This window comes from Gekko japonicus, unplaced genomic scaffold (assembly GCF_001447785.1).
Source record: "Gekko japonicus isolate JY-2015 unplaced genomic scaffold, Gekko_japonicus_V1.1 scaffold1909, whole genome shotgun sequence".
NCBI classification, from domain to species: domain Eukaryota; kingdom Metazoa; phylum Chordata; class Lepidosauria; order Squamata; family Gekkonidae; genus Gekko; species Gekko japonicus.
This window is the reverse complement of record NW_015160890.1, coordinates 121,274-140,454: the sequence shown is the minus strand read 5'-3', so window position 1 is coordinate 140,454 and position 19,181 is coordinate 121,274. Positions and strand designations below refer to the sequence as shown.

Here is a 19,181-nt window from a genome sequence, read left to right as displayed (position 1 = left end):
CCCAAGCACCAAGATGACAGAGCATCACTTGCCCCAGAGTCCCTATCTATGCCTTGTGGCTAAGAGCCACTGATGGACCTCTGCTCCATATGCTTACCTAATTCCCTTATGAAGCCGTCAAGGTTAAGACGCTGAACTGCAGGCTATGGAAGGTTGGTAGTTCAGCAGTTCAAGACCCAGGTGCTGCATGACGGAGTGAGCTCCCGTCTCTAGTTCCAGCTCCTGCCAACCTAGCCGTTCGAAAGCAAGAAATTGCAAGTAGATAAATAGGTACCACTTCGGTGGGAAGGTAACAGCCTTCCATGCACCTTGGTGTTTAGTCATGCCGGCCACATGACCACGGAAACGTCTTCGGACAGCGCTGGCTCTTCGGCTTTGAAACGGAGATGGGCACCGCAACCCTAGAATCGGACTCGACTGGCTTTCGAGCAAGGGACACCTTTACCTTTTACCACCTCATTAATCTATGCTATACTTCTGATGCTGTAATCTTTGATTTCGTTTTCTTCATCTGGATTGTGGTTTCGAAAAATATACAATAAAAAATAAATTAAAAAACACACATCAGTTAACGTCCACAAACCAAGGCAACCCACAGACCATCCAACACAAAACCTGCCTCTGACCTTGGCCAAAGAGGTCCTACCATCAGGAAGTTCCAGATGTTCTCTTCGGACAGTTCCTGAGCTGCTTCAATCTTCTTTTGGCAAAAGTCGAGAAGACCCCCTGACTGCAGGGCCTCTTGGAGCTGCCAGGAGCGGGCCAAGAACTCGGCCTCGGTGGTGACTTGGCTGATAAATACCGGCTGTGGCATCATTGGCTGCCCCCCCAGCTGTACAAGGGCCTCGGCATGGCCAAAGGTGATTAATTTACCTCCAAACTGCAGGGCGGGGGGAGGAAAGTTTGGGGAAAGGACAGATTGAAGAGCGTGGAAGACAATTCAGACACTTTGACTAGTTCAGAATGCCCATGCCCAATTAATGCCAAGCACAGGTCAGGGGTCTGTTGTACGGAAACAACTGTGTTGGATATCTGTTTCCAAGAGCAATAAAAGGTATGTGTTTTGAGCTATAAATCTCTGAGCAGACTGGTTATCTTTGGAAATGCCATCACCCGCATAAACCTCCCCCAAGGAGGGCCAACAAACATCCTGCTTCAGGCTTCAACCTGTGTTAAGGGCCAGTTTGGTTTCGTGAGAAGCGGGGCCTTTTTTGTTGCAGCCCCAGAATTCTGCAATACTCTTGTTCGGGACGTCTGTTTCTCTCTGTGTGTGTCAATGCTCCACAACCAGGCAAACACAGCCGCTGCCATTTTAGCATAGCGCTGTTCGAGGACCCCTCCCCCACACCAATGGTTTTTACTGCCCCCAAGCCCTTCCCCGCCTCCCTCACTGGCGCACCACACCATGGACAGTCCCTCTCCTAGGCGTGTACAGCAATGTGTGCATGTCCTGTAGAGTTTACATGCTATTAACGGCATCCAGCTTATGGGATGGATCTATAGGATGCATCTGAGCCAGGGTAATTTAGTAGAAAAAGAGGTGCAGGAACTAATTAGCATAACTCATTTGCATACACCACACCCCCTGACATCACTGCTCAAGTGCCACTGGACTGTTTTGGATTGCTAGCTATTGGGGGGGGGGACGTGCAGATCTGTCCTCACAGAGGAGGGAGAGCTTGTACCTGAATAAAACTTGGTCTTAAAGGTGCCACTGGACTGTTTTGGACCGGGGGAGCTCTGCAACTTACCTGGCTGCTTCTTGCTCTGACTGAGGGCTGCTGGGAGCAGGGGGCGGGGCTTGTTGCATGTGCCCGCCCCCTGGGCTCTTTACTGCCGGAGCTCCGCTCCTGTGCACTCCGGCAGGAAATTACCCCTGCATCTGGGTGGGGGAGTTTGAGGAGGAGTGAGAATATAGACTTGGGAGCGTGTGGAGGGAAACAAAGACTGTGGTACACAGAAGAATTCCATTCTCATTGTATTTATACAACTGTTGCCCTCGGGGACTCATTGTCCAGGATTCACTCGTCCACCTCAACACTAGGGCGTGTTTTTGTGTACACACACACACAACACACAGAGAGGCCAGTATTTCTGTGGTATCCCCTGTTCCTCGGGAATCCTTCAGCACCAAGCAGTGAGAAAAATGAAGCGCATGGATCCTGTACGAGGGGCCACAGCCAGTCCCCTCCGTCCTATCAAGCCGAATATTCACACCAGCCCCGGGGGCCCTGATTGGGCAGATAAGGCAGTGTACACATTTAGTAAAGAAAATATAAAATAAAATAAAATTGCACCAGGAAAACGAGCACTCCTTTTCCTCTTGGAAATAAAATAAGTGCACACCAGGAATGCGAGCCAAATTCTGCCAGGCCTGTAAAACGCAGCTGTCCCGCCGGACTTTCGGTCGAGGCGGCAGACATCCGAAATCCATCTTTGGCCTCCCCGACTGAAATCGCCGGCTTTGTGATCAGCTTAAACTGAGTATAGCAACACGGAGCTTGACTGCTGTTTCTATTACTGTTTTAAATTATTTGTTTTAATTATTTAACTATTGCTGCCGAGATTGCGTGACCGCCCTGAGATTCACCGGGGGGGGGGGATAAAAATCAAATCAAATCAATTGATCAATAAATGTTTCTTTCATCAAACCAAGATCCACCATTGGCCTGCAGAGGCTCCCTCGGCTGATACCGAAGCCTCTCTCCGCTATGCAGGGAATGCAGTCAGACCCGCCACCCTCTCCGGCCAGTCCTTACCCCGGCATTCTTCTCAGAGGAGTGCCGCATGCGCTTACCGCGAACAACGCCCCTGTCGGTCTGCGGATCCACTTGGGAGGCTTTTTCAAAGGCGGGATCGGGGTTCCCCGTCACACGTTCCGGCACTGGCAGAGGCAGGAGGCTCTGTCCCGTGCCGAAGGGGTCCGTGGGACTGAAAGAGGAGGAGATCTGAGAGGCAACGGAAGGAAAGAAAGGTTTACTGCTGCTGTCCTGGTGTCAGGTGGCCCTGTCATAGATCTGGAATGTGGAGGGGGTGCCCTCCTCCTTGTTCTCACCTCTTCCCTGCCCTGCTTCTGTGCGCTATCTCATTGCTGTCTCCAGCTGCAATTAACTCGGCTGGGAGAGTTAACGGCTTTTGCGCTTGGCCCGCTTGCTTTTGCCCACGCATGTGAACTATAACCATTGGCTTGCATACACAGGGGGGGTGTTTGATTTCGCTGTAAGTCAGAGGCCCTGATACTGACGGGCCATTCCTGACACAAGCTGTACACGTGTTCTTTAGTACTGAATCCACTAATAAACAGTTATCTTCTGATGAAGCCCTGTGTGGTGTGACCTGACTAAGGAGCCTGACACCAGGGAATGTTCCTGCCCAATCAGTTATTATTGCCTTTGACGAGTGGCAGACTGACCAGGCTAGCCTGAGAAAAGTTCGTGGTGGTGGAAAGGGCCGACCAGTCGCAGCCAACTCATGGTGACTCCGTAGGTTTTTCAAGGCGAGAGACGAACAGAGGTGGCTTGCTATTACCTGTCTCTGCCTAGAGAACCTGGTGGTCCACTCCTGGTGGTCTCCCATCCAAATGCTGACCAGGGCCGACCCTGCTTAGCTTCTGAGATCACACAAGGTTCGGCTAGCCTGGGCCATCCAGGGCAGGGCTAAGAAAACTTACTCCAGTCTAAGCCTGCTGATTTTAAAAGGAAGGGTATAAACCGCCACCACCTCCTCCTATTTAGATATCTAGACCTCACTTTTCTCCCCAGTAGGGACCCAAAGTTACTTACAGCATTGGTCTTCCCTGCCACTTTATCCATACAACACCCCTGTGAGACAGGCCAGGCTGAGAGAGTGTAACTGGCCCAAGGTCACCCGGCCCGCTTCCATGATTCGAACCTGGGACTCCTAGATCCTAGTCTGAAACTCTAACTACAACACCACACTGGCTCCCTTGTTTTCATGTTATACAGTTCCTAGGTTCTGTGAAATCAGAAGCTAACCTGTGTACTCTACTTTATATCCCAATCAGATTCAAGATTTCTCTTCGAATGCCGACATCTCATTATCAGAGTTTAACATCAGATTGTGTGGGAAGAAAATACTGTGTGGGAAGAAAATACAAAGACTCAGAGGACTTCCGGTTTTGGCAGGCTGATGGCGGCCGCATCCCCAGGGAGCTCCTGGGGCGTGATCTGCGGACCAGCACAATGAGAGGGGGTGTGAAAGTCCGCACCCCCCTGGGACCCTTGCCATGGGTCCCTTGCCATGGGGTGCTGAGGGTCACCTTTCTGCTGGCACGCTGCCGGCAGATTGAGGCTTCCCTTTGCCCCGAAGGTCTCTGCGCTCTGTTCCCGAACGGGACTAAGCTATGCACACTGGGACAAGCGCTTGGAGGTACAGCATTGAAATCGTTACCTGGCGAGATCCGAGTGATCAGACGTTGAAGAGTGAGTCTGTTAAAGCGAGAACACCAGAGAATGAGCGAGTCCCCTTTTACTAAAAGTGAGGGGGGGGACTCTCCCCCAGAAAGAACAAATAAGCGATTAAAGAAAAGCCTTTGCAGTGGGGACGGAGTTTTAAGCGGTAATAAACTGTATTAAAGAGACTCCAGGAGCTAAAAAAGCGTTTGGGCAAGTTTTCGGAACTTTGGAGACTCTTTCAGGCTGGATGCTAAACCCTTGCCCCCTGCTGGCAGAAATGAGGTACTTCACAAGAACTGTGCTATATATTGGCTGTTATTTTCAAGGGACTGTGTTAACATTGGAGAAGCGACTAGTCTTTGATCACAGGGACTTCCAATATTCAAGAGGAGAGTCTAATGAGTAGGTTTAAGTGGTGGGGCCTGGACGCAGATGTTTAAGTGAAGCTGAAAGCGAAGGGATATGCCATGGACATATCCGAAATAAGTCTGATGGACAAAAGGGCGGATAGACTCTCTGTAAGTTTGGCTTTCAAAAGCAACAAAGATTGAAGGCAAGAATTCAAGCGGATAACAGTCCTTGAAAAAGAAAAAGGAACTTGTTTTGAGATGACCAGTTCCAGTTCCAGCAAGACAAGGCCACAGGGAAAGTGTTCAAGAAAGTAGATTACAGCGTGGGAAGAGAAACTGACTGCGTTACAACTACTGAGGGAAATTTAATTATTAATTTGCTTTCAATGAAGGAAGGAAAAAATAATTGTAAAATGAGATGCCACTGTTCTCTGAAATTTGTGTTTGAGTCAATTAGCGATTCTCCTGGAATGCTCTTTATATAGTCAGATCTGATGGTTTGTTAACGCAATTGATGATGATGATTGACCACTCTCAATGTTAAGAAAAGCAATCTTTATATTGTTAAGCTAATACTTTCATAAGTAGTATAAGACCTCCAACTCTTGGGTTTTTAGTGGGTTTTCTTTCCTTTCTCCTATAGTTTGTAGATCCCCTCCCTAATTTCGTTGTAGTTTTAAGAAAATGCAAATAAAAAATCCCCTACGGGGGGCAAAAAAAAGAAAACACAAAGACTCTGAGGGTTAAACACACACGGAGAGCTGCCTTGAACTGACAGGAGAACCAAGAGATATAAATCTAAAATCAGAGATCCACTCCCTTTTTCTAACTCTACAGCAACTCCAAGTGTCATTTTGTGTGTATGTTCTTGGGCGGTGGCATCGTTAGCAGAAACAGACAGTTGGCTTCTCGTTCCAACTACGAGCTATGAAACTTGACTTGGAAATCCGACAAAGGCTGGACCACATGCCCTTTAGACCCCTCCCCGCTTTCATTCCTGGGCACGGCTGAACATGACAAAGGCCACCATTCAGAAATCCTCAAGGGCCCACAAGAGGAACGGTCTGTCCTTGGAACAGGATGACGTTCCGTGTTGAATCACAATCAGCTCTTGAATCACCTCCAAGTCCTGCTGGCCCAAAAAAGCAGAGCTCAAGGAGTCCGCCACAGGCGTCGCTGGACTGTGCTCCGAGGTGGTCAGTGCAGGTACCTGTTTTTCAGTGATTCTTTTCATTAAAGAGCTTTGTGATCATGCTCTTGTCTCCAGCCCATTAGGCAAACCAGACAGCAAAAAAGCAGAGACGGCTCCAAGATCACTGGAATGTTCCTGCTGGACGGAAGAGAGCCCCCACTCTTCCCGGGTGACCTTGGGTTAGTCACACATTCTCAGCCTAACCTACCTCACAGGACTGTTGTGAAAATAAAATGGGACAAGGAGGAGGGGGAGGAGTTTGGATTTATACCCCGCCCTTCACTCAAGAGTCTCAGAGCGGCTTACAATCTCCTAAAGCACTGCATTTTAAACTTTGAACTGAGAAAAGGTAGGTGGGGCTGAGAGAGCTCTTTCGAGAAATGCTCCTGGGAGAACAGCTCTGAAAGAACTTGTGACTGACCCAAGGTCCCACCAGCAGCTGCATGTGGAAGAGTAGGGAACCAAATCCGGTTCTCCCAGATTAGAGTCCGTGCTCCTAACCACAACAGCAAACTGGTGTAAGTGAATGATAGGAGAATGATATAAGCCTCTTTGGGTTCCCACGGGGAAGAAAAGCTGGGTATAAGTGAAGTAAGTATTAAATAATAAAATAACACAGAGGTCATTTCGGGGGGGATCGCGGGGGAACGCAGTTCCCCCGGGTGAGGTGCGGGGGGCGGGGCACATGACGAAGCCCCGCCCACTGCTTCCAGCCGCCCCGCTTCTGGCCCTCATTCAGCCAGGAGGAGGCAGGAGAAGAGGGAGGGTAAGTTGCTTCCTCCCCGCCTCTCCCCACCCCTGCCTGCCTGGGGCCAGGGAGGGCCTTGGCGGGGCTTCCTCGCACTCCCGCTGGCCTTGCAGGTCCACCACTGGGCCCCTGATGTCAGGGGGTGTGGCATATGCTAATGAGTTATGCTAATGAGTTCCCCTAGCTCTTTTTCTACGAAACGACCCCTGAAATAACAAGATTGTGTAACTCAGTGAAGCACGCGGACAGAATAGCAACTTTTTGGGCCACACAGAACTCTTTCCATCCCTGTCCGAAAGAAATTTCAGTCACTTCCATAAATAAATCACAGAAATGTACTCCATGAGCCTGTTTTATTACAGCTGCAAGATTTGGATTTTTGACCCCAGAACTGCAAACGGGAAAAGTTGGCAAAACAACAGAGCCCTCGACTTCAAGCCCGCCCTGCTCAACGAAAGCTGTGCACGTCCTCACCTTGTCCGCCTGGCTTTTCTGCTGCGCCTCCAGGCTGCCGCCCATCACCGAATAAAGGCCGAGCCGCCTGTTAAAAGAAGCCGTGGAGAAGACCGAGGGGTTCCGAGGACACCACTGGACATCGAAGCACCACTGGGCGGGCGTGTGCAACTCATAGACCACCGGTGCCAGGGACAGAAGCAAAGGACAGGTCAAGGCGAGTCGTGCGCTGCTCGCAACAGAAAATTCTGCCACCGCATCTTGCAAATATTACATTTGCCCTTTTACGCTCTTACAACTTTTTTTCCCTGGCAGAGATTAGTGGTGCAAAAACACGACAGGGGTTCTTGCTCGCCTCTGAGGCGGTTTGCAAGAATGCAATTCGATTAAAACCCTGCATTGCGGCAGCGCGACATAAAACAGAAGTAAGAAGACCGAATCAGACCAACTAGAAAAACAGAAAGCGATAGAAACAAACAAAACCCCAGGGAACCCAGCAGTGACGCAACCTGCACTGGGCAGGCCGCTTGTACCTTCTGCTCTGCTTAGGCAGGCGGGGTGACACCGTCCACCTCCTCTTTTTAGGGTGCACCAGGAAATAAGTCCGCTCCACCCTCAAAAATGTACAGGGAGCAGAGGTGAGTCGGGGAACCCAGAAGGAAGCCTTGACACGACAACGCTCCCTCTACGTTGTGGAGTCTGGTGAGCAGAAATTCTACTTTCTGAGCTGCTGGCATTAAAGTTGTGAGCCAGCCATTTGGCCACTGCAGAAATTAGTTTGCTCTGGAGCCCTCCTTCCTGAGCCAAGACAAAAAAATGTGTGAGCTGGAGGCTAAAAAACCTGTGAGCTGGCTCACACTGACTCAGCTTAGAGGGAACACTGACGACAACCCAGGAGGAAGATCAGGCCAGAAGAAGAAGAAGAAGGAGAAGGAGGAGGAGGAGGTTGTTTTTCCCCCTTTGAGAAAAACAGCAGGTCCCAAGGCCATATCACAAACAGTCCTTCAATTCTTTCCCTTTCAAAGGAGACTTGCCATGGAACACAAAGGCTCCTTGGGTGTGCAGGATGACTTGAATTTTCTCTGAATGTAGACAGGCCCATAGCCAGGATTTTGTGGCTTGTGGGGGCAAAAAATGTTCTGGTGGGGCTGCCATTATTTTTATGTCAGCTCCAATCTGCCCCCAAGCCCGACCGCCGGTGACCAGCCCTCTCCCTCCCCTCCTGCAAGATTTAAAACTCCCTTCAGCTGATCGACGGGGAGCCCGTGGCCTGTTGATCAGCTGGAGGGAGGGAGGGAGAGGGGTGCGTGCCATCCCCCACTTCTTCTCAAAAGCATTTAAAGGATCCCTTTAAGTGTGTTTGAGAAGAAGCCGGGGACGTGTGCCTCCCCCAATTCTAAAAAAATCTTCTCAAAAAAATCTTGTGGGGCTAGCCCTTTAAGGAAGGGGGCGGAGCCTACAGTAGCACCACTGTAGCTACGGGCCAGAGGAAGACTCCTCTAGGGAGAGTTACCGGAGGCATCACCCTTGGCTCTGTTGGCCTGGGATGCCCCTGGGAGGTCAAGCTTCGCCCTGATTCCTGCCAGGATCCCACCAGTGCCCTGGGAAGGCCGGGGGCAGGCGGGCTGGCTGGCCGGAAGCTGCTATGGACCAGCCCCTGAGTCTCTAGTTCTCGCAACCACTGGCAGCCCCCTGCTTGTTCCACACTCAGCCCTCAGGGGCCACGCATACTTGCTGGCACTGCTCTGCAGCTCCCCTGATTCCCAGCACTTTGCACGTGGCCAAGCAACAAGACATCTGGACAGAATCGGTGCAGCCAAACCAGATGCGGGGCTGGCCGTTAAAGCACCGGACAATCGCACAGAAAGAGCTGGGGGGGGGGAAGCACCTCCATACACCCCCCTTGTTTCTCCACAACGTCTCTCTCAGGCCAAGCTCGGTTAAAGAGAGACTTTAGTCCGGTGAAAAGTGATCAGGGAGGGAGAGTGTCAGCGACCGTGTGCTTCCTTTTACCCTGGCTCCCTTTAACGGCTTTTAACGCTAACGTTTTAGTAGCTGTATTCGTTGTAAACCTCCCGAAGAGACGGCATTTAAGCTTCCGAAACAAATTTCAAGGATCTGCTGCCACATTTGGCCTGGTGGTGGGGGTGGAAGGTGCCCCAGAAACTTGGTACCCAAGAAAACTCAAGGACTGTCAGCAGGGGCGGATTAACCATGAAGCAGACTGGGCACGTGCTTCGGGCACCAGGGCCAAAGGGGGCACCACAAGGTTGGGTAAAGGGTGAAAAGCATAGCTCGGACAGTCTATGGTGTTATCCTATGAATAAATGTTTGTATTGCTGCAACCTGCATTGTAGATCTGGTCAGACAGGTCAACAACTAAAATGGACTGGGGGGTCAGTGTGAAAAGGACGGGGGGCACCAAGATTGGTAAGTGCTGAGGGCACCCGTGAGCCTGAATCCGCCCCTGATTGCCAGGACACCTGGTGAGCCAGCTCTGCTTTTTGTTGTTCAGTCGCACAGTCGAGTCCGACTCTTCGCGACCCCATGGACCAGATCACGCCAGGCCTGCTTGCTGTCCCACAAAGTCAAAAAAGTTGTTAAACTGATAAAGAGCGTGCATGCTTGCACGCTTTACTGTTCTGCCATTGGAGGTGCTTTTAGGCAGGTGCCGCCAGATACCACATGTAGACAGACCTTGCTCTTGTTCTCTAAAAGATACAGAAATCACTACACACACCATACTTCATTGTCCCATTTATAGGGATATCCAATCTAGTTTTATTACTCCACTTTTAGACAGTAAGAGTCGGCATTCTGATGACACAATCATTCACTTTCTCCTGTCTAATTCTAATTGTGAAATAACGGAGGCTGTTGCAAAATTTTTACACTGTGCAATCAGAAGATGAGGTTTGAATAGCCAAGTGTAAGTGACTGATGTATCTTAGTATTTTGCTGTAATCCCATAATGTTTTGTGCTTCCAAGGCCAGCAAAGGTTTGTGTGTGCGTGCTTATCATAATCTGAACAGTCAGAATAAAAAAGCTGTTGTTTGTTTTAAAGGAAGCAAAAAAGCCCTGTAACCCAGGGAAGGAAAAGCTCATGCTTCCTCTAAAAACCGCTCGTACCCGAGAGGCCAGTTAGCCTCCATCTAGAGGCCAAAGTGTGAGACTGGACTGAGATAGAACTTAGGACATTCGGGAGAGCACGAGAGAGCTTCCGCGTGGCTTAGGGGACAGGTGCTAGGGCTCTGGACTCACTTCGCTGGTGCAAAGATCCCAGCACAGGATCCGGCTGTCTTTGGCGCTGCTCAGCAGCAGGCCCGGGTCTGCCTGGCACCAGGACAGAGACGGGACGCCCCTGAAAAGCAACAACAGATTGCAGAAACTGAACGCACATCTATTCTGCTAAGGTGAGAGCTTCAGAATCCCAAATGATGTGCTTAGAGAATATCATGCAAGCCAAGCAAATTGGTGTGTGTGTGTACCCACACACGGGTCATTTCGTAGAAAAAGAGGTGCAGCAGCTCATTAGCATAACTCATTAGCATAACTTATTTGCATACGCCACACCCCCTGACATCACCGGATGTGTGTCAGAAGGGAACACCCACCGCTCAGGCTACACCAATTGTTAAGTCGTGCGCTTAACAAAGAAGTCGGAGAGTGATTCAGCAAGAATGCGGTTTATTCTTCAGCTCTGTTACTTCTCCGAACATGGTACAACGATCGCCAGCCAGAACCCTCATTCGAACCAACACATACACTGGCTGCTCTATATTTAAACACTCCCGGCTAATGTAGCCACACCCCCTGTACAATAAGGCAACCTATGAGGTTGAAGCAATAACAACCAATCACAAGCGATCCCGCTCTGCACGGTGATTGGCAGACACTTTCTGGGCTAGGGCTCCTATTGGTTACACTAGGATCCTAGCCCAGGATGAAGCTCAACATGGCATCTCAATCAGGCGATTCACACAGCAGTATTTACAATCAAGTCTCAATGGCACAGTTCACAAAGCAGTTATATACATCTCAATACATAACACAAATAAGTTATGCTAATGAGTTGTGCTAATGAGCTCCTGCACCTCTTTTTCTACGAAACGACCCCTGAGGAAAGGGACTTGGCAGCTTCCCCTGACAGCTTAGTCCACAGCTGAAGAGACCGTGGAACACATTTCCCCAACTGTTTAATGTGTTCAAATGAAAGATGCTGGCATTGGTCCACGCCCCCCAGGACACAGCAACCTCGCTATGATGCCAAAGATCCACGGGAAGAAGCTGTCGGGGTAGGCTGATTTGCAGTGGCTACTCCCTTGGATTTTGATTCTTATACATATTTCAACCGGACACTTGGGCAGAAACTGAAGGTCAAAATCAAGAAGAGAAGACTGGATTTAAGCCCCGCCCTTCACTCCCCGAAGGAGTCTCAGAGCGGCTTACAATCTCCTTTCCCTTCCCCTCCTCCACAAAAGACACCCTGTGGGGTAGGTGGGGCTGAGAGAACTCTTTCGAGAACTGCTCATGAGAAAACAGCCCTGAAAAAACTTCTAACTGACCCAAGGTCACTCCAGCAGCTGCATGTGGAGGAGTGGGGAATCAAACCCAGTTCTCCCAGATTAGAGTCTGCCCTCCTAACCACTACACCAAACTGGAAGATGTATTTTCTGGAATGATTTCATGACTTTCTCCCAACTAACTGGGCAGGATGACAGCATCAGGCATTTAGTCTTTCTTAAGTGGAATTCACCCTTCCTACCAGGAAAGGCTGTGGGGATTCAACTGTAGCACCAGCTTGGAGCAGAAATTCGGTTGACCGTTCTGTCAAAACTAAGCCCCATGCTCCACTCTGCTCTGCCAGGGCCATTTGAATGATCTGGCCGGAATTGTCCTGGGCAGGAGGAACAATGGCAAGAGCAAATATCCTAGAGCAGTGGTGGCGAACCTATGGCACGGGTGGGATGGCTCTCTGTGGGCACGCGTGCCATCGCCCCAGCTAGGCCCAAACCATCATTAAAGTGTCAAATTCTCTGCCAAATAATTTTAAGTAAACGAATGCATTTGGGATTGCTTTCCTTACTTTGTTTGGATCATCTTAAGTCAATGTAAGAGTATTCAGGTTAAATTGCCGTGTTGGCACTCTGCGATAAATAAGTGGGTTTTGGGTTGCAGTTTGGGCACTCGGTCTCTAAAAGGCTCGCCATCACTGCTCTATGTCCTCCTAAACAGTCTTGTAGCCATCATCTTAAGTTAATGTATGAGTTGTTTTTTCTAAAGTAAAACCTCAGTATTCAGGTTAAATGGCCGTGTTGGCACTTTGCGATAAATAAGTGGGTTTTGGTTCACAGTTTGGGGACTCGGGCTCTAAAAGATTCGCCATCACTGTCCTAGAATAACAGTTTTGGGACATGGGATACCAGTCCCTTCAGTGCAATTAATTTCCTTTTGAACAACTATCTGTTGCCAGGGACGAACCAGCAATCTGGTACCATTCCGTGTCCAGATTCTGCTTCTCCATTTGCTGGTTTCAGAACTGCACTGGGGGGGGGCGGGAAGCAGCAGAAAGGCATGGGAGAAAGGCATGGGAGGCACACACGACCGTTTTGCACAGCTCTGCGAGTCCGGCTGCAAAGCTGAAGCAGGCCGGCCGGCTAGGGGCACCCCCCAGGACGGGGATTCTCCTCAGAGGTCCTCTACCAGACAGCTCGGCTTCTTGGACGGGTGTCTCACAGTCTGGGCCGGCCGGGCATGTGATCGGCCATCAGGGCCGCCGCAAGGCGATGGGAGCAGGCAGGTGAACACGGCCGCAGGCCCGAGACGGCGAGAGATTAGCCCGCAGACGAAGGGAAGTGGCTGCCCCCTGACCCCGGGGAGAGAACAGAGTGGGAAGAGGGACCACGTGCTCCGCTTCAGAAGTGCAGCCAGACGGAAAAGGCGACGGCGTTGAAGCCTCCTGACAGCCTTCTGCCGCCGTCCCCCCAATGACAGGGGGAGGCGGAGCGGATGGACACCGGACAGGACAATCCAGTTGGCCAGCCGTGTGGGTCCAAGGCAGTGAAACAAATTCAGAGTCCGGTCAGGCACCTCGAAGACCAACAAAGGCTTATACGAGTGGAACGGGAGGTGGTCTTTGGAAAAAGTGCACGTGCACACAAAAGCTCATCCCTTGAATGAACCTTTGTTGGTCTTCAAGGTGCCTGACTGGACTCTGGATTTGCTCTACTAGAAAGGATGGTTTAGAACGGATAAAAGGAAGTCCTCCTTCACCCAAAGAGTGATCAACACTTGGAATTCACTGCCACAGGAAGTGGTGGCAGCTACAAGCATGGACGTCTTCAAGAGGGAATTAGATAAGCATATGGAGCAGAGGTCCATCATTGGCTCTTAGCCACAAGGTATAGATAGGGACTCTGGGGCAAGTGATGCTCTGTCATCTTGGTGCTGGGGGGGGGCAACAGTGGGAGGGCTTCTAATGTCCTGGCCCCACTGGTGGACCTCCTGATGGCACCTGGCGTTTCTGGCCACTGTGTGACACAGAGTGTTGGACTGGATGGGCCACTGGCCTGATCCAACATTGGCATCTCTTATGTTCTTATGTTCTTCATAGGAAAGCAGTGGGGGGTGGGAGGGTGGGTGGATGGGGGTGTTTTGTGTGGGTGGGTTGGGGGTGCAGGACAGCCAAACCATCCAATAGCCAGGGGCATTTTCTTAGCAGATTCCCTGGAGATGTGGCCTTAACTAATGAACAGATATAACCACCTAGAGTCATTTCTAGCCATGGAGATTTACCAGGAGCAAGAGAGCTTTCGAAAAGCATTTTGGAGGGCGGGAGTTACAGGGATGCTGCGGCAGGCTCCTTAACGTTCGCTGAGGCCGATCCCTCGGCGAAGAAAATGTGCAGATTACAGTGCTAGCCGAATGTATGAGACATGGGAAGAACTGGGTATTTCGTTCTGCGTGTCCACTAGACTTTCAGCTCTGCAGAATGCTTTTTGGGCTCCGTTCAGCCTGAACCTTCCCAAAATCTACCTCTCAGGTTCTAAAGAGCCAGTTTGGTGCAGTGGTTAAGTGCGCGGACTCTAATCTGGGAGAACCGGGTTTGATTCCCCACTCCTCTACTTGCACCTGGCTGGACGACCTTGGGCAAGCCATAGTTCTGACAAGAGCTGTCCTTGAAAAAGAACAGTTTCTGTCAAGAGCTCTCTCAGCCCCGCCTACCTCACAGCTGGTGTCTGTTGTGGGAAGGGGAAGGGAAAGGAGTTTGTAAGCCGCTCTGAGACACCTTTGGGTTGTGAAGGGCGGGGTATAAATCCAATCTCTTCTCTTCTTCTTCTTCTAAAAGACTTCTTTGACATCACACAATTTAGGAAACGGGGCTGAAGCGTTTTACCTGTCAACCGCTTCGAAGTAGTCTTCAGTTTCCTCTCCTGGTTCCGATGCGCTTTTTCCCACCGTTTTTCACCCGCATGGGCGATCTCCGGCTTTTTTAAAAAAACACACATTTACTTTATATTGTTATAGCGCCATAACGGTATAACGGTACAATAGTACAACGCAATAGCATTATATCAACCCCATTGGAATGCCGGGAGTGTTTTGTTATAGCACTATAGCGCTATAGCGCTCTGAAGCGAATGTTCAAAAAAAAAAAAAGCTGGAGATCGCCTGCACGGGTGAAAAACGACGGGGGAAAAGTGGTGCAGTCTGAAATGGCAAACTGCTTCAGATCCAACTCTTTACCGGAAGGGGAAAGCCATGTGTGAAATGGCAGCCCTATACCGGTTTACTCCACGACGGATCAAAAACGGCTTCAAAACGGGTTAAAAAGGGTAATGTGAAATTCCTCACAGTTAACAATAGCCTCCGAGGAAAAGTGCCCCACTGTTTCATCTGTATGGACAGTGACTGAGGGAGTTAAGGGGAAGTATTTAGGACCCATAACGGTCAATGACCAAATGCTCTATGTGCAGGCCCGTAGCCAGGATTTCTTAATTCAGGGGGCCTTTAAATAAGTCAGGGGGCACTGATAAAATAGAAATAAAATAAACTCACACTCGCAGGCATGAGCAGGGCCATTTCCCCTATTGTGGAGGGTGGGTGTAAGTGGAAATCAGTCACTGACTCCGAGTAACCTGAGGAGGATCCTCTCCTCCTCTCATTTCCCCCCGCCCCCTTCCCCTCCATTGTTCTCTATGGTGGGGGAAAAGTAACGTTTCCCCCCACCATAGAGAACAATGGAGGGGATGGGGGCAACCTGTTTGGGGGCCTGTGGAATTGGACCCCTGGTCCAATGTTCTTGAAACTTGGTGGGTATCTTGGGGAGAGGCTCCAGCAGCTACCCTGCATGTTTGGAGCCTCTCCCTCAAACCACCTCCCCTCCAGCCCCCTAGAATATACCCTATGTTTTCGCCATTGACTTCAATGGCCCATAGGATATAACGGGGCTGAAATTGACATTCGGCTGGCAGACTCCCCAATCGGCTAGTACTACCGAAATTGACACGCCGAAGTCTTTCTGCCGGCCGAAATTGATTCTGCCCGATTCGGCCGCCAGCCCAGGATGGAGCCTGTGGGGCTGCTGAGAGGTGGGGTTGTGGTGGGGCCTTGGTAGGAAGTCGGGGGGGGGGGCAAAATGCTTCAATGTAGCTACGGGCTTCACTGTCTTGTCTGTCAAGAAATCACGCTCTCTATTTAACCGACTTATAAGTACAGCTGTAGTCTAGCAGGTTTGTAAACAAGAGACCTTTAGGGAGCGCACAGCTTAGACGCTACCGATCCTTAATTTAAAGCTTGCGTCCCCCTTTCTCTTTGACTGTGGGCAGTTTGGGTATAAAGACTGTAATAGGACAGGCCCCAGAGTGGAGCAATTGGTATCCTTCAGTCCAGAGGGCAGTGGCCTCAGAGCCCACCCCCCACATACACCTATGCTGAGAAAAGTGTGTAATGCACAGCAGGAGTTTGGGATTTTTTTTGTTCTCTGTCTCCCCCTGATGGCCAAAGGCTGTACCCGTGTACAGTTGACGATTTCCTCCACCACTATACTTCTTGGGAGGTGTATGTTATGGATTTTGTCCCTGCATTCGGTACTTATCCTAAATGATGTTTGCTTAAATAGGACAGGCTAGTATTAATCGAAAGCTGCATTAGTCTGAGGTTCATAATTACCTTAGTTCTCATGGTTGAGTTTTCTCCCCATTGTCTCTTGCCATGTGGGTAAGATGAAGTCCCTAGGTAAAGACTTTGTCCCTAGGTAAAGTCCCTAGGTAAAGACTTCTTGGCCAGTGTCCAGCCAAAGAAGAGGCCAAGAAGGACGATAACTTCTTTCTCGTATCCTGGGAATTTATAATCTCCCTTTGGGAGAGTGTGTCCCCCCCTTGGGATCATTTTGACCTTCCTGCCTCAAAGAGGAAGAGAAAACTATCTCGCCATTTGACTGCTCTCTATCGCTCTCTCTGTGCCCCTTGAGGTGTGACACTCTAGCTATGCGTGAGATGGCCAATTATAGGTTAGCATTCAAGTACTCTGTGCTTCATCTTGATGACCTGAGTTCCTCCTCCATCCTCCTCCAAGTTTGCAGCTCGGTTCCAACTCACAGACTGCAGTCCCAATGGCTGAAAGACTGGGGTTGAGGATATTTCTTCACAGGGTGTTCAGAGATGAGTCACCCAAGGATAGAGTCTTGTCTTAGTCTTGGGGAACAACATGCAAGAAGGCTGCATCTGGAGAGCCTAAAAATGTGCACTAACCCTCCCTCCATACCAATGCAAATACCACACCATACCAGGGGTCATTTCGTAGAAAAAGAGCTAGGGGGACTCATTAGCATAACTCATTAGCATATGCCACACCCCCTGACATCACCGGAAGTGTGTCCTCCCCACAGCCGGGGGCGACCTCCAGCGGGCACCAGCAGGGAGCTCCAGGCCCCGACTTCCCGCACCTCACCCGGGGGGATGGCGTCCCCCCGCGTCCCCCCCCAATGACCCCTGGACCATACCACACCATACCAATGCAAACATACCATGCTACAAGCATGGACGGCTTCAAAAGGGAATTAGATAAGCATATGGAGCAGAGGTCCATCAGTGGCTCTTAGCCACAAGGTATAGATAGGGACTTGGGGGCCAGTGATGCTCTGTCATCTTGGTGCTTGGGGGGGTCAACAGTGGGAGGGCTTCTAATGTCCTGGCCCCACTGGTGGACCTCTTGATGGCACTGGTATTTCTGGCCACTGTGTGATACAGAGTGTTGGGCTGGATAGGCCTTTGGCCTGATCCAGCATTGGCATCTCTTATGTTCTTAAATCCTGAAGATTAAACCAATAAGAAAAGTCATGGACTTTCATTGTTTTGTTAAATCAGTTAATCAGAAAAGGAGGGGGGGTGTTAAGGGATACTGGGGGCAGCAGGTTTGCAAAAGCAGAGGTCCCTTGGAAAGAACAAGCAACATCCGGAGAGAAACAAAAAACCCAATTGGAGCAAGATTTCTGAGAAGCCGGTGACCACTGACGTCCCTTTCCCCAGAGTTTCTTCCAACCACCAGTGGCTGAAATGTAGTTAGTTCACCAGAATGAAACGGACTGAGCTAGGTATGGAAGCGAAGCCAAGCTGGATATCCAGCCTGTAAACTAGGGCTTAATTTTCCAGAGAGACCACTTAGAAGAGCTCCCTCTCTCATCAAGTTGCCGCAGCACACTGCGGTTTGGTCACTGGGTACCTGGAAAGGGTTGAAGTCGAGTGCGCGGACGGGACCAGTGTGCTTCTCCACGTGGCTAATCGCCAGCTCGGTTGCTGAAGCCAGACGCTGAGAAGCGCCATACAGGGTGATCACGCCGTTATCCCCTCTGCCTACAATCACTCCTGAGGGATCGGATCCTCCGCTGGCAAAGCTGCCCCAGATGAGTCTGTGAAATCTAGCAAGGGGAAAGAGGCTTGACATTGGAGATGAGAGCTGGAACAGAATGGACTTTTCAAAAAACTTGGAAGAGATTATATGACTGGTATAACATAAGCGCAATAGTAAAGGTAAAGGTTCCCTTGCTCGAAAGCCAGTTGAGTCCGACTCTAGGGTTGAAACGGTGCTCATCTCCGTTTCAAAGCCGAAGAGCCAGCGCTGTCCGAAGACGTTTCCGTGGTCATGTGGCCGGCATGACTAAACACCAAGGCGCACGAAACGTCTTCGGACAGCGCTGGCTCTTCGGCTTGGAAATGGAGATGAGCACCGTTCCAACCTTAGAGTCGGACTCGACTGGCTTTCGAGCAAGGGAACCTTTACCTTTTTAACAGAATGCTAAAGGAGCTGCGGTGCCTCAAGTGGTTAAGACGCTGAACTGCAGACCGGAAGGCCAGTAGTTCAGCAGTTCCAGACCCGAGTGCGCCGCATGATGGAGTGAGCTCCCGTCTCTAGTTCCAGCTCCTCCTGCCAACCTAGCAGTTCGAAAGCAAGAAATGGCAAGTAGATCAATAGGTACCACTCCGGTGGGAAGGGAACAGTGTTCCGTGCGCCCCGGTGTTTAGTCATGCCGGCCACATGACCATGGAAACGTCTTCGGACAGCGCTGGCTCTTCGGCTTTGAAACGGAGATGAGCACCGCAAGTCGGATTCGACTGGCTTTCGAGAAAGGGAACCTTTACCTTTTTAAACAGGTGCTTAGTCTGCTTAATGGTTAATCTGCCCCTGGAGCAGGAGGCTCCCTGCTCCCCCCTTCCTCCCTCCCTGCCTCCACCGCCCCACGGCCGTCCTTACCGGGTCCACCGCGGCTGTGCCAAGACACCTGCGCTCGCACCCGGCCTCCCGGGGCCCGCGCGTGCACCTGCGCCCGGCCAGCCCGACGGGGAGCGGCTTCAGCGGCCCGGCCCGGCCCCGCGTAGCTCATCGCCCCGGCTGCTACTTGTCCGACCGGCAAGGTTGAATTCCTGGGTGCAGGCTTGTTTTCCCCGTGCAAAATCACGCACCCCACGCAAGACTGGCGGCAGGATCCGCTCCCCCTGCATGCAATAAAACGGATGCTTTTTTG

At 50.7% G+C, this 19,181-nt stretch overlaps 1 protein-coding gene across 1 annotated transcript in view; it reads right to left on the bottom strand.

The window, feature by feature from the left end:
* The window catches only part of LOC107120774 (protein transport protein Sec31B-like), a 32,141-nt gene extending 13,101 nt beyond the window's left edge, over nt 1–19,040 (bottom strand). The window contains 8 exon segments of the mRNA XM_015423544.1: nt 647–880; nt 2,798–2,870; nt 2,872–2,948; nt 7,180–7,342; nt 10,422–10,520; nt 12,934–13,025; nt 17,882–18,115; nt 18,939–19,040. Of these exon segments, the coding sequence (XP_015279030.1) occupies nt 647–880; nt 2,798–2,870; nt 2,872–2,948; nt 7,180–7,342; nt 10,422–10,520; nt 12,934–13,025; nt 17,882–18,115; nt 18,939–19,040 (1,074 nt within the window).
* Nucleotides 19,041–19,181: the final 141 nt, after the last annotated feature.